This window comes from Nerophis lumbriciformis, linkage group LG32 (assembly GCF_033978685.3).
Source record: "Nerophis lumbriciformis linkage group LG32, RoL_Nlum_v2.1, whole genome shotgun sequence".
Lineage (NCBI taxonomy): Eukaryota > Metazoa > Chordata > Actinopteri > Syngnathiformes > Syngnathidae > Nerophis > Nerophis lumbriciformis.
This window is the reverse complement of record NC_084579.2, coordinates 3668033-3684249: the sequence shown is the minus strand read 5'-3', so window position 1 is coordinate 3684249 and position 16217 is coordinate 3668033. Positions and strand designations below refer to the sequence as shown.

The 16217-nt window shown below is 42.0% G+C and overlaps 1 protein-coding gene across 1 annotated transcript in view; it reads right to left on the bottom strand.

Moving 5' to 3' along the window:
• Positions 1-9670: 9670 nt before the first annotated feature.
• The window catches only part of brap (BRCA1 associated protein), a 20032-nt gene continuing 13485 nt past the window's right edge, over positions 9671-16217 (bottom strand). Inside the window, exons 7-13 of the mRNA XM_061926909.2 lie at positions 12928-13003; positions 12720-12858; positions 12550-12659; positions 12397-12486; positions 12224-12327; positions 10200-10339; positions 9671-9976 (exon numbers count right to left, since the gene is read on the bottom strand). Of these exons, the coding sequence (XP_061782893.1) occupies positions 9750-9976; positions 10200-10339; positions 12224-12327; positions 12397-12486; positions 12550-12659; positions 12720-12858; positions 12928-13003 (886 nt within the window). The 3' untranslated portion in view covers positions 9671-9749. The remainder of the gene's footprint in view (positions 9977-10199; positions 10340-12223; positions 12328-12396; positions 12487-12549; positions 12660-12719; positions 12859-12927; positions 13004-16217) is intronic.

Below are 16217 nucleotides of genomic sequence, written 5' to 3'. Positions count from 1 at the left end.
TATGTTAGATCCACTATGGACTGGACTCTCAATATTATGTTAGATCCACTATGGACTGGACTCTAACACTATTATGTTAGATCCACTATGGACTGGACTCTCACACTATTATGTTAGATCCACTATGGACTGGACTCTCACTATTATGTTAGACCCACTATGGACTGGACTCTCACTATTATGTTAGATCCACCATGGACTGGACTCTCACACTATTATGTTAGATCCACTATGGACTGGACTCTCACACTATTATGTTATATCCACTATGGACTGGACTCTCACACTATTATGTTAGATCCACTATGGACTGGACTCTCACTATTATGTTAGATCCACTATGGACTGGACTCTCACACTATTATGTCAGATCCACTATGGACTGGACTCTCACACTATTATGTTAGATCCACTATGGACTGGACTCTCACACTATTATGTTAGATCCACTATGGACTGGACTCTCACACTATTATGTTATATCCACTATGGACTGGACTCTCACACTATTATGTTAGATCCACTATGGACTGGACTCTCACTATTATGTTAGATCCACTATGGACTGGACTCTCACACTATTATGTTAGATCCACTATGGACTGGACTCTCACTATTATGTTAGATCCACTATGGACTGGACTCTCACTATTATGTTAGATCCACTATGGACTGGACTCTCTCACTATTATGTTAGATCCACTATGGACTGGACTCACACTATTATGTTAGATCCACTATGGACTGGACTCTCACACTATTATGTTAGATCCACTATGGACTGGACTCTCACACTATTATGTTAGATCCACTATGGACTGGACTCTCACACTATTATGTTAGATCCACTATGGACTGGACTCTCACACTATTATGTTATATCCACTATGGACTGGACTCTCACACTATTATGTTAGATCCACTATGGACTGGACTCTCACTATTATGTTAGATCCACTATGGACTGGACTCTCACACTATTATGTTAGATCCACTATGGACTGGACTCTCACTATTATGTTAGATCCACTATGGACTGGACTCTCACTATTATGTTAGATCCACTATGGACTGGACTCACACTATTATGTTAGATCCACTATGGACTGGACTCTCACTATTATGTTAGATCCACTATGGACTGGACTCTCACTATTATGTTAGATCCACTATGTACTGGACTCTCACTATTATGTTAGATCCACTATGGACTGGACTCTCTCACTATTATGTTAGATCCACTATGGACTGGACTCTCACACTAATATGTTAGATCCACTATGGACTGGACTCTCACACTAATATGTTAGATCCACTATGGACAGGACTCTCACTATTATGTTAGATCCACTATGGACTGGACTCTCACTATTATGTTGGATCCACTATGGACTGGACTCTCACTATTATGTTAGATCCACTATGGACTGGACTCTCACTATTATGTTAGATCCACTATGGACTGGACTCTCACTATTATGTTGGATCCACTATGGACTGGACTCTCACTATTATGTTAGATCCACTATGGACTGGACTCTCACTATTATGTTAGATCCACTATGGACTGGACTCTCACACTATTATGTTAGATCCACTATGGACTGGACTCTCACTATTATGTTAGATCCACTATGGACTGGACTCTCACTAATATGTTAGATCCACTATGGACTGGACTCTCACTATTATGTTAGATCCACTATGGACTGGACTCTCACACTATTATGTTAGATCCACTATGGACTGAACTCTCACACTATTATGTTAGATCCACTATGGACTGGACTCTCACACTATCATGTTAGATCCACTATGGACTGGACTCTCACTATTATGTTATATCCACTATGGACTGGACTCTCACACTATTATGTTAGACCCACTATGGACTGGACTCTCACACTATTATGTTAGATCCACTATGGACTGGACTCTCACTATTATGTTATATCCACTATGGACTGGACTCTCACACTATTATGTTAGACCCACTATGGACTGGACTCTCACACTATTATGTTAGACCCACTATGGACTGGACTCTCACTATTATGTTAGATCCACTATGGACTGGACTCTCACACTATTATGTTAGATCCACTATGGACTGGACTCTCACACTATTATGTTAGATCCACTATGGACTGGACTCTCACACTATTATGTTAGATCCACTATGGACTGGACTCTCACACTATTATGTTAGATCCACTATGGACTGGACTCTCACACTATTATGTTATATCCACTATGGACTGGACTCTCACTATTATGTTAGATCCACTATGAACTGGACTCTCACACTATTATGTTAGATCCACTATGGACTGGACTCTCACACTATCATGTTAGACCCACTATGGACTGGACTCTCACTATTATGTTAGATCCACTATGGACTGGACTCTCAATATTATGTTAGATCCACTATGGACTGGACTCTAACACTATTATGTTAGATCCACTATGGACTGGACTCTCACACTATTATGTTAGATCCACTATGGACTGGACTCTCACTATTATGTTAGACCCACTATGGACTGGACTCTCACTATTATGTTAGATCCACTATGGACTGGACTCTCACACTATTATGTTAGATCCACTATGGACTGGACTCTCACACTATTATGTTATATCCACTATGGACTGGACTCTCACACTATTATGTTAGATCCACTATGGACTGGACTCTCACTATTATGTTAGATCCACTATGGACTGGACTCTCACACTATTATGTCAGATCCACTATGGACTGGACTCTCACACTATTATGTTAGATCCACTATGGACTGGACTCTCACACTATTATGTTAGATCCACTATGGACTGGACTCTCACACTATTATGTTATATCCACTATGGACTGGACTCTCACACTATTATGTTAGATCCACTATGGACTGGACTCTCACTATTATGTTAGATCCACTATGGACTGGACTCTCACACTATTATGTTAGATCCACTATGGACTGGACTCTCACTATTATGTTAGATCCACTATGGACTGGACTCTCACTATTATGTTAGATCCACTATGGACTGGACTCTCTCACTATTATGTTAGATCCACTATGGACTGGACTCACACTATTATGTTAGATCCACTATGGACTGGACTCTCACACTATTATGTTAGATCCACTATGGACTGGACTCTCACACTATTATGTTAGATCCACTATGGACTGGACTCTCACACTATTATGTTAGATCCACTATGGACTGGACTCTCACACTATTATGTTATATCCACTATGGACTGGACTCTCACACTATTATGTTAGATCCACTATGGACTGGACTCTCACTATTATGTTAGATCCACTATGGACTGGACTCTCACACTATTATGTTAGATCCACTATGGACTGGACTCTCACTATTATGTTAGATCCACTATGGACTGGACTCTCACTATTATGTTAGATCCACTATGGACTGGACTCACACTATTATGTTAGATCCACTATGGACTGGACTCTCACTATTATGTTAGATCCACTATGGACTGGACTCTCACTATTATGTTAGATCCACTATGTACTGGACTCTCACTATTATGTTAGATCCACTATGGACTGGACTCTCTCACTATTATGTTAGATCCACTATGGACTGGACTCTCACACTAATATGTTAGATCCACTATGGACTGGACTCTCACACTAATATGTTAGATCCACTATGGACAGGACTCTCACTATTATGTTAGATCCACTATGGACTGGACTCTCACTATTATGTTGGATCCACTATGGACTGGACTCTCACTATTATGTTAGATCCACTATGGACTGGACTCTCACTATTATGTTAGATCCACTATGGACTGGACTCTCACTATTATGTTGGATCCACTATGGACTGGACTCTCACTATTATGTTAGATCCACTATGGACTGGACTCTCACTATTATGTTAGATCCACTATGGACTGGACTCTCACACTATTATGTTAGATCCACTATGGACTGGACTCTCACTATTATGTTAGATCCACTATGGACTGGACTCTCACTAATATGTTAGATCCACTATGGACTGGACTCTCACTATTATGTTAGATCCACTATGGACTGGACTCTCACACTATTATGTTAGATCCACTATGGACTGGACTCTCACACTATTATGTTAGATCCACTATGGACTGGACTCTCACTATTATGTTAGATCCACTATGGACTGGACTCTCACACTATTATGTTAGATCCACTATGGACTGAACTCTCACACTATTATGTTAGACCCACTATGGACTGGACTCTCACACTATTATGTTAGATCCACTATGAACTGGACTCTCACACTATTATGTTAGATCCACTATGGACTGGACTCTCACACTATCATGTTAGATCCACTATGGACTGGACTCTCACTATTATGTTATATCCACTATGGACTGGACTCTCACACTATTATGTTAGACCCACTATGGACTGGACTCTCACACTATTATGTTAGATCCACTATGAACTGGACTCTCACACTATTATGTTAGATCCACTATGGACTGGACTCTCACACTATCATGTTAGATCCACTATGGACTGGACTCTCACTATTATGTTAGATCCACTATGGACTGAACTCTCACTATTATGTTAGATCCACTATGGACTGGACTCTCACTATTATGTTATATCCACTATGGACTGGACTCTCACACTATTATGTTAGACCCACTATGGACTGGACTCTCACACTATTATGTTAGACCCACTATGGACTGGACTCTCACTATTATGTTAGATCCACTATGGACTGGACTCTCACACTATTATGTTAGATCCACTATGGACTGGACTCTCACACTATTATGTTAGATCCACTATGGACTGGACTCTCACACTATTATGTTAGATCCACTATGGACTGGACTCTCACACTATTATGTTAGATCCACTATGGACTGGACTCTCACACTATTATGTTATATCCACTATGGACTGGACTCTCACTATTATGTTAGATCCACTATGAACTGGACTCTCACACTATTATGTTAGATCCACTATGGACTGGACTCTCACACTATCATGTTAGACCCACTATGGACTGGACTCTCACTATTATGTTAGATCCACTATGGACTGGACTCTCAATATTATGTTAGATCCACTATGGACTGGACTCTAACACTATTATGTTAGATCCACTATGGACTGGACTCTCACACTATTATGTTAGATCCACTATGGACTGGACTCTCACTATTATGTTAGACCCACTATGGACTGGACTCTCACTATTATGTTAGATCCACTATGGACTGGACTCTCACACTATTATGTTAGATCCACTATGGACTGGACTCTCACTATTATGTTAGATCCACTATGGACTGGACTCTCACTATTATGTTAGATCCACTATGGACTGGACTCTCACTATTATGTTAGACCCACTATGGACTGGACTCTCACTATTATGTTAGATCCACTATGGACTGGACTCTCACACTATTATGTTAGATCCACTATGGACTGGACTCTCACACTATTATGTTAGATCCACTATGGACTGGACTCTCACACTATTATGTTAGATCCACTATGGACTGGACTCTCACACTATTATGTTAGATCCACTATGGACTGGACTCTCACACTATTATGTTATATCCACTATGGACTGGACTCTCACACTATTATGTTAGATCCACTATGGACTGGACTCTCACTATTATGTTAGATCCACTATGGACTGGACTCTCACACTATTATGTTAGATCCACTATGGACTGGACTCTCACACTATTATGTTAGATCCACTATGGACTGGACTCTCACACTATTATGTTAGATCCACTATGGACTGGACTCTCACACTATTATGTTATATCCACTATGGACTGGACTCTCACACTATTATGTTAGATCCACTATGGACTGGACTCTCACTATTATGTTAGATCCACTATGGACTGGACTCTCACACTATTATGTTAGATCCACTATGGACTGGACTCTCACTATTATGTTAGATCCACTATGGACTGGACTCTCACACTATTATGTTAGATCCACTATGGACTGGACTCTCACACTATTATGTTAGATCCACTATGGACTGGACTCTCACACTATTATGTTAGATCCACTATGGACTGGACTCTCACACTATTATGTTATATCCACTATGGACTGGACTCTCACACTATTATGTTAGATCCACTATGGACTGGACTCTCACTATTATGTTAGATCCACTATGGACTGGACTCTCACACTATTATGTCAGATCCACTATGGACTGGACTCTCACACTATTATGTTAGATCCACTATGGACTGGACTCTCACACTATTATGTTAGATCCACTATGGACTGGACTCTCACACTATTATGTTATATCCACTATGGACTGGACTCTCACACTATTATGTTAGATCCACTATGGACTGGACTCTCACTATTATGTTAGATCCACTATGGACTGGACTCTCACACTATTATGTTAGATCCACTATGGACTGGACTCTCACTATTATGTTAGATCCACTATGGACTGGACTCTCACTATTATGTTAGATCCACTATGGACTGGACTCTCTCACTATTATGTTAGATCCACTATGGACTGGACTCACACTATTATGTTAGATCCACTATGGACTGGACTCTCACACTATTATGTTAGATCCACTATGGACTGGACTCTCACACTATTATGTTAGATCCACTATGGACTGGACTCTCACACTATTATGTTAGATCCACTATGGACTGGACTCTCACACTATTATGTTATATCCACTATGGACTGGACTCTCACACTATTATGTTAGATCCACTATGGACTGGACTCTCACTATTATGTTAGATCCACTATGGACTGGACTCTCACACTATTATGTTAGATCCACTATGGACTGGACTCTCACTATTATGTTAGATCCACTATGGACTGGACTCTCACTATTATGTTAGATCCACTATGGACTGGACTCACACTATTATGTTAGATCCACTATGGACTGGACTCTCACTATTATGTTAGATCCACTATGGACTGGACTCTCACTATTATGTTAGATCCACTATGTACTGGACTCTCACTATTATGTTAGATCCACTATGGACTGGACTCTCTCACTATTATGTTAGATCCACTATGGACTGGACTCTCACACTAATATGTTAGATCCACTATGGACTGGACTCTCACACTAATATGTTAGATCCACTATGGACAGGACTCTCACTATTATGTTAGATCCACTATGGACTGGACTCTCACTATTATGTTGGATCCACTATGGACTGGACTCTCACTATTATGTTAGATCCACTATGGACTGGACTCTCACTATTATGTTAGATCCACTATGGACTGGACTCTCACTATTATGTTGGATCCACTATGGACTGGACTCTCACTATTATGTTAGATCCACTATGGACTGGACTCTCACTATTATGTTAGATCCACTATGGACTGGACTCTCACACTATTATGTTAGATCCACTATGGACTGGACTCTCACTATTATGTTAGATCCACTATGGACTGGACTCTCACTAATATGTTAGATCCACTATGGACTGGACTCTCACTATTATGTTAGATCCACTATGGACTGGACTCTCACACTATTATGTTAGATCCACTATGGACTGGACTCTCACACTATTATGTTAGATCCACTATGGACTGGACTCTCACTATTATGTTAGATCCACTATGGACTGGACTCTCACACTATTATGTTAGATCCACTATGGACTGAACTCTCACACTATTATGTTAGACCCACTATGGACTGGACTCTCACACTATTATGTTAGATCCACTATGAACTGGACTCTCACACTATTATGTTAGATCCACTATGGACTGGACTCTCACACTATCATGTTAGATCCACTATGGACTGGACTCTCACTATTATGTTAGATCCACTATGGACTGGACTCTCACACTATTATGTTAGACCCACTATGGACTGGACTCTCACACTATTATGTTAGATCCACTATGAACTGGACTCTCACACTATTATGTTAGATCCACTATGGACTGGACTCTCACACTATCATGTTAGATCCACTATGGACTGGACTCTCACTATTATGTTAGATCCACTATGGACTGAACTCTCACTATTATGCTAGATCCACTATGGACTGGACTCTCACTATTATGTTATATCCACTATGGACTGGACTCTCACACTATTATGTTAGACCCACTATGGACTGGACTCTCACACTATTATGTTAGACCCACTATGGACTGGACTCTCACTATTATGTTAGATCCACTATGGACTGGACTCTCACACTATTATGTTAGATCCACTATGGACTGGACTCTCACACTATTATGTTAGATCCACTATGGACTGGACTCTCACACTATTATGTTAGATCCACTATGGACTGGACTCTCACACTATTATGTTAGATCCACTATGGACTGGACTCTCACACTATTATGTTATATCCACTATGGACTGGACTCTCACTATTATGTTAGATCCACTATGAACTGGACTCTCACACTATTATGTTAGATCCACTATGGACTGGACTCTCACACTATCATGTTAGACCCACTATGGACTGGACTCTCACTATTATGTTAGATCCACTATGGACTGGACTCTCAATATTATGTTAGATCCACTATGGACTGGACTCTAACACTATTATGTTAGATCCACTATGGACTGGACTCTCACACTATTATGTTAGATCCACTATGGACTGGACTCTCACTATTATGTTAGACCCACTATGGACTGGACTCTCACTATTATGTTAGATCCACTATGGACTGGACTCTCACACTATTATGTTAGATCCACTATGGACTGGACTCTCACTATTATGTTAGATCCACTATGGACTGGACTCTCACTATTATGTTAGATCCACTATGGACTGGACTCTCACTATTATGTTAGACCCACTATGGACTGGACTCTCACTATTATGTTAGATCCACTATGGACTGGACTCTCACTATTATGTTAGATCCACTATGGACTGGACTCTCACTATTATGTTAGATCCACTCGACGTCCACTGCACCGGACGCCCTGGTGTGGGGGGGTTGGGGGGGGTTCCCCACATCTGCGGTACCCTCCTAGGTTTTTCATTGTTTTCCCATTGGGTGGAGTTTTGTCTTGCCCTGATGTGGGATCTGAACCGAGGATGTGGTTGTGGCTTGTGCAGCCCTTTGAGACAGTCGTGATTTAGGGCTATATAAGTAAACACTGATTGATTGATTGATTGATGAAGCAAATAAATCCAACAATATGATTGAGTTGTTGTAACTAAAAGTGTTCACAAAGTACACAGAAGAACAATTATGATCAACAAACATTGTTTTGTGTATTTTAATATTTGTTGACTTCCTATGGTGTATTATTTATCTATTCACTGCTGTGTTACAGAGAACAAGGACATGGGGTAAAATTGCTATGGTCTGAAAAGGGGTCGGATTAAATAAGCTCAGCTTCTTTCTACTCCTTTTCGGACGTGCTGCGATGAAAGAAGTGATGCTTGCATGGCATGTGGTGTGTACGTTCCATAGAACACCAACTACTGCTGGGTGTAGAACGTGCAACAGACTTCTAGCAATAATCACTCAACGGTTTCTTGTGAGTGGGAGGTGGCGAATGGCGAAAGGGGGAGGAGTCTGATGAGTTGTGACAAATAATTTATTTACACCAACAGACGTTACAATCCTGGGCGTGCTTATCAAGTCTCTCCCTCCGACGCCTACTTCCTCTTCCTGCCCCGCCCCCTCCTACCTCTGACGGAGGCGGCTGCGCCGTCGGCGGCGGCGGCGTCCGCGGGTTCGACGGCAGCGATGTTGATTTGACCTTCCTGGATCTCGCTGCGGGCTTCAGGCGGAAGGTGCTGGATGTGCTGCTGCGTCTCCAAGTAGAACATGACGTCACGCAGCTGCTCCTGCAGCTCGCTGATGGTCTGCTCCTTGTGCTCTCCTGCACACACACACACACACACACACACACACACACACACACACACACACACACACACACACACACACACACACACACACACACACACACACACACACACACACACACACACACACACACACACACACACACACACACACACACACACGGGGGTCACGTGACCACGCCGTCAGCGGATTCTTCACCATCACGCGGTTACAGTCGGCGGACAACATCGTCTCACCGTTTTCTTTGGCTTTGCGCTCCTCTTCGGCTAGTCGGGTCTGAAACTGCACCTGATTGGCTCTCAGGCAGCGGTTCATTTCCTGTTCCTCCTTCAGCTCCTGGCTGAGCTTCGCCACTCGACTGTTGAGCTGCGTGCACCTACCCCCCCACCCCAACAAACACCGTCACTGCGTGCACCTCCCCCCCACAAACACTGCATGAATGTTGAACCTACTTTTTATGTCTGTGTGACACGCAGAGGTGGGACCAAGTCATTGTTTTGCAAGTCACAAGTAAGTCTCAAGTCTTTGCCCTCAAGTCCGAGTCAAGTCCCGAGTCAAGACAGGCAAGCCCCGAGTCAAGTCCAAAGTCAAGACTGGAAAGTCTCAAGTCAAGTCCTAAGTCCTGCATTTTGAGTTTCGAGTCCTTTCAAGTCCTTTTAACCACAGACTAATATATTAACACAGATTGTGTATGCTTTTCAAACGTTGTATTTATTTATTAAAACAAGTGCATTTTAAATTGCAGGAAAGAAAATTGTGCTGACATTGCACTTTATAATAGCACTATTAACCAGTCATTTTAAACATTAACTCATTCCTTTACAGAACAAACACATTGAAAAATAAAGTGCAAATGTACTTATTTGTACAAAAGTGTTAACATTGAAAAAACATGACATATACGTGAACATAACAAAAAAGTTGTACTTTTTATATGTCAGGGCCCTATGCTGCATTGCATTTGCAAAAGACCAAATTAGCCAAGAGTCTGTCAGTCATTTGTGCACGATGGGGGCGTAGTATGATGCCACCATGGCTGAAAACTCGCTCCACTGGAGCACTGGAGGCAGGCACTGCCAAGACTCTCATGGCCACTCGGAACAGCGAAGGAAGAGTCTTCATGTTCAATGCCCAGAACAAAAGGGGGAGAGAGTTTTTTTGGGTTGGTGCACTACTTGTAAGTGTATCTTGTGTTTTTTATGTTGATTTAATTTAAAAAAAAAATAAAAAAATAAAAAAAAATTCTTGTGCGGCCCGATACCAATCGATCCACGGACCAGTACCGGGCCGCGGCCCGGTGGTTGGGGACCACTGAGGTAAACAACCAACAGTATGTCAGAAAGCTAGCTAAAACGGTACACATATTCATAATATAGTATACATTTTAACTGACCTTTATTTGACTATTTTTGTCTTTTTTTTAGGTGGCTAAAATACGCGGTGCTGCTGACCGCCGTCTAACGTTACGTGTGATATATTGACTAACGTAACCCTGCTTGAAAAAAATCACTGAACAAAAAGTATGAATAAGGTAGTGAACTGCAACAGATTCCCGTGTTTGCAATAACGTTATAACGTTAGCAGTGAGTTTACAGCCTCACTGATTTAACTACACAGCAAATAAAAGTCACGTTACTTAGCCAATAAACGTTATCTTACATTCAAAACTTACCGTTCTTTGTGCAACTTCAAATGCCGGACGAAGTTGGAAGTTGTTGCCTCTCCATCAGTAATTTTCGAACCGCATGTGTTGCATACTGCAAACCGTTTTGTGTTGACCACCTCGTAATTTTTATACCCAAACGAAATTATTTTAGGTATCATTTTTTGTTCACTGGCGTGTGGTTTGGACATGTCTTCTTCATTGGTTGTCCTGCAATTTGATTGGATGAATGCTGTGTGATGAAAACAAAGTAGATCTAATTTGATTGGCTGTTGTACTGAGACCACACCAGCTGACACACGCAACGCTGATAGACAAGTACACAATGAAAAATACGGAGCGCTCCCGAATAACTTTTTCATCTTTGGGTTTTGGGGAAAGTAGCAAGTCATGTCAAGTCATGTCAATTCAAAAGGCTCAAGTCCAAGTGAAGTCACAAGTCATTGATGTTAAAGTCTAAGTCGAGTTGCAAGTCTTTTTACATTTTTTCAAGTCGAGTCTAAAGTCATCAAATTCATGACTCGAGTCTGACTCGAGTCCAAGTCATGTGACTCGAGTCCACACCTCTGGTGACACGTGCATGAATGTTGAACCTACTTTTTATCCAAGCTCTGCTTGTCTTTGCTGATCTCTCCAAATCTGCGTTCCAGGTTGTCACAGCGCTCCAGGGTCTCCTTGAATTTGGCCTTCATGTTGCTGATCTGGCCCACAAACACACAACACAGTGAGCCACAAAGACAGGATGATGACATCACGGGGGCAGTGAGCACCTCCTCGGCCGTCTCCTTCTCCAGGTGGACTATCTTGTTCTCCCAGTAGATGCGCTGTGACTCCAGCTGGCTGGTCAGCAGGTAGGAGTACTGAGGAAGCAGAGGAAGACGCTCGTTAGCGACGTGACATCACAGGAGGCGGAGCCAGGTTACCTCCAGCTGGAGGGAGTCGATCTTCTCTGCCTGGCAGGTGTCGCCCTCGCACTCGTACTGCACCATCTTGCCGTCCGTCTTGCTGGCCACCAGCCGGTGCACGTAATTGTCTGGCGGCACACGGAAACGTTACCTCCACATTTAGTTTCCGCAAAGAGAGCGAAGCACACCTCCGGCGTAGTCCCACACGCGGTGGTTGGTGAGCTGCATGGCGTAGGTGTGCTGCGTCTCCTCAAAGTGTTTGTAGGCGTGGCGGCTCACGTAGCGCCCGCAGCCGATGTGGCCGCAGATCAAACAGATCCAAAGGTTCTGAGGATGAGGGGAAAGTTGCTTGAAGCTACGCCAGGAGTGAGACATCCACCCAAGATGTGTTATTACCTCCTGCACGCCACACTCAAAGCACTTGTTCTCCTCCACGGGCTCTGGAGTTTGACAGTAGCGGCACACGGGACACCTGACAATAAACTACACCTTACTTCACTCGCTTAGATGGAGACTGCCCCTTTAAACAGAAAAGTTTCATAGACAGCGCTGAGTGATAGAATGAAGGCACGTGCACAGACCTTGTAGGGACAGAAAAAAGGCTTCTTGTCTACTTTGAAGAAACATTTTGTGATTCCCAGAGCCCAAAAAAAGTCTGCGGGCTATAGAGTTTTCTATTGGGGCTCCAGTACTATGGAATGCCCTCCCGGTAACAGTTAGAGATGCTACCTCAGTAGAAACATTTAAGTCAATCAATCAATCAATCAATGTTTATTTATATAGCCCTAAATCACAAGTGTCTCAAAGGGCTGCACAACCCACAACGACATCCTCGGTACAAAGCCCACATAAGGGCAAGGAAAAACTCACCCCAGTGGGACGTCGATGTGAATGACTATGAGAAACCTTGGAGAGGACCGCATATGTGGGTAACCCCCCCCCCCCTCTAGGGGAGACCGAAAGCAATGGATGTCGAGTGGGTCTGACATAATATTGTGAGAGTCCAGTCCATAGTGGATCTAACATAATAGTAAGAGTCCAGTCCATAGTGGATCTAACATAATAGTAAGAGTCCAGTCCATAGTGGATCTAACATAATAGTAAGAGTCCAGTCCATAGTGGATCTAACATAATAGTAAGAGTCCAGTCCATAGTGGATCTAACATAATAGTAAGAGTCCAGTCCATAGTGGATCTAACATAATAGTAAGAGTCCAGTCCATAGTGGATCTAACATAATAGTGAGAGTCCAGTCCATAGTGGATCTAACATAATATTGTGAGAGTCCAGTCCATAGTGGATCCAACATAATAGTAAGAGTCCAGTCCATAGTGGATCTAACATAATATTGTGAGAGTCCAGTCCATAGTGGATCCAACATAATATTGTGAGAGTCCAGTCCATAGTGGATCCAACATAATAGTAAGAGTCCAGTCCATAGTGGATCCAACATAATATTGTGAGAGTCCAGTCCATAGTGGATCTAACATAATAGTGAGAGTCCAGTCCATAGTGGATCTAACATAATAGTAAGAGTCCAGTCCATAGTGGATCTAACATAGTAGTGAGAGTCCAGTCCATAGTGGATCTAATATAATAGTAAGAGTCCAGTCCATAGTGGATCTAACATAATAGTGAGAGTCCAGTCCATAGTGGATCCAACATAATAGTAAGAGTCCAGTCCATAGTGGATCCAACATAATAGTAAGAGTCCAGTCCATAGTGGATCTAACATAATATTGTGAGAGTCTAGTCCATAGTGGATCCAACATAATAGTAAGAGTCCAGTCCATAGTGGATCCAACATAATAGTAAGAGTCCAGTCCATAGTGGATCTAACATAATATTGTGAGAGTCCAGTCCATAGTGGATCCAACATAATAGTAAGAGTCCAGTCCATAGTGGATCTAACATAATAGTAAGAGTCCAGTCCATAGTGGATCTAACATAATAGTAAGAGTCCAGTCCATAGTGGATCTAACATAATATTGTGAGAGTCTAGTCCATAGTGGATCCAACATAATAGTAAGAGTCCAGTCCATAGTGGATCTAACATAATATTGTGAGAGTCCAGTCCATAGTGGATCTAACATAATAGTGAGAGTCCAGTCCATAGTGGATCCAACATAATATTGTGAGAGTCCAGTCCATAGTGGATCTAACATAATAGTAAGAGTCCAGTCCATAGTGGATCCAACATAATAGTAAGAGTCCAGTCCATAGTGGATCTAACATAATATTGTGAGAGTCCAGTCCATAGTGGATCCAACATAATAGTAAGAGTCCAGTCCATAGTGGATCCAACATAATAGTAAGAGTCCAGTCCATAGTGGATCTAACATAATATTGTGAGAGTCTAGTCCATAGTGGATCCAACATAATAGTAAGAGTCCAGTCCATAGTGGATCCAACATAATAGTAAGAGTCCAGTCCATAGTGGATCTAACATAATATTGTGAGAGTCCAGTCCATAGTGGATCCAACATAATAGTAAGAGTCCAGTCCATAGTGGATCCAACATAATAGTAAGAGTCCAGTCCATAGTGGATCTAACATAATAGTGAGAGTCCAGTCCATAGTGGATCTAACATAATAGAGAGAGTCCAGTCCATAGTGGATCTAACATAATAGTAAGAGTCCAGTCCATAGTGGATCTAACATAATATTGTGAGAGTCCAGTCCATAGTGGATCTAACATAATAGTAAGAGTCCAGTCCATAGTGGATCCAACATAATATTGTGAGAGTCCAGTCCATAGTGGATCCAACATAATAGTAAGAGTCCAGTCCATAGTGGATCCAACATAATATTGTGAGAGTCTAGTCCATAGTGGATCCAACATAATAGTAAGAGTCCAGTCTATAGTGGGGCCAGCAGGACACCATCCCGAGCGGAGACGGGTCCCATCTTAAAACTCATTTGTATACTCTAGCCTTTAAATAGACCCCCCTTTTAGACCAGTTGATCTGGTGTCCTGCTGGCCCCACTATGGACTGGACTCTTACTATTATGTTGGATCCACTATGGACTGGACTCTCACAATATTATGTCAGACCCACTCGACATCCATTGCTTTCGGTCTCCCCTAGAGGGGGGGGGGGGTTACCCACATATGCGGTCCTCTCCAAGGTTTCTCATAGTCATTCACATCGACGTCCCACTGGGGTGAGTTTTTCCTTGCCCTTATGTGGGCTTTGTACCGAGGATGTCGTTGTGGCTTGTGCAGCCCTTTGAGACACTTGTGATTTAGGGCTATATAAATAAACATTGATTGATTGATTGATTGATTGAACTTTTGTAACCTATTTTCATGGGCTTTCCTCTTTGTGATGTTAAGTTCCTGTTATGCGCTGTTATACAGTATATGCCTTGAGCTCTTATTTTGAAGGCGCTAAGAGCGGACGTGACGACACGGAGTGGAGCGGAGGTTTTTGAAAGAAGGTAAATAAAGTGGTCCTCGTGTAAACTGGAGCCTCCGTGTTTGTTATTTTGTAGTTTCATACAGTATAGGCCACATTTATAAACCCTCGGTTACACTTTTTTAAATAGATTCAATCTTGCACGTGGAAAGTTTAAGTGAGGGCTTTAGTTGCGGCGCATGGACTTAATTTATAAGTAAAGGTAAGACCATAATAAAGTTTTTTTTATTAAATGTGCTTTTTTGTGTGCTACAGTTTGTAGGTGTAA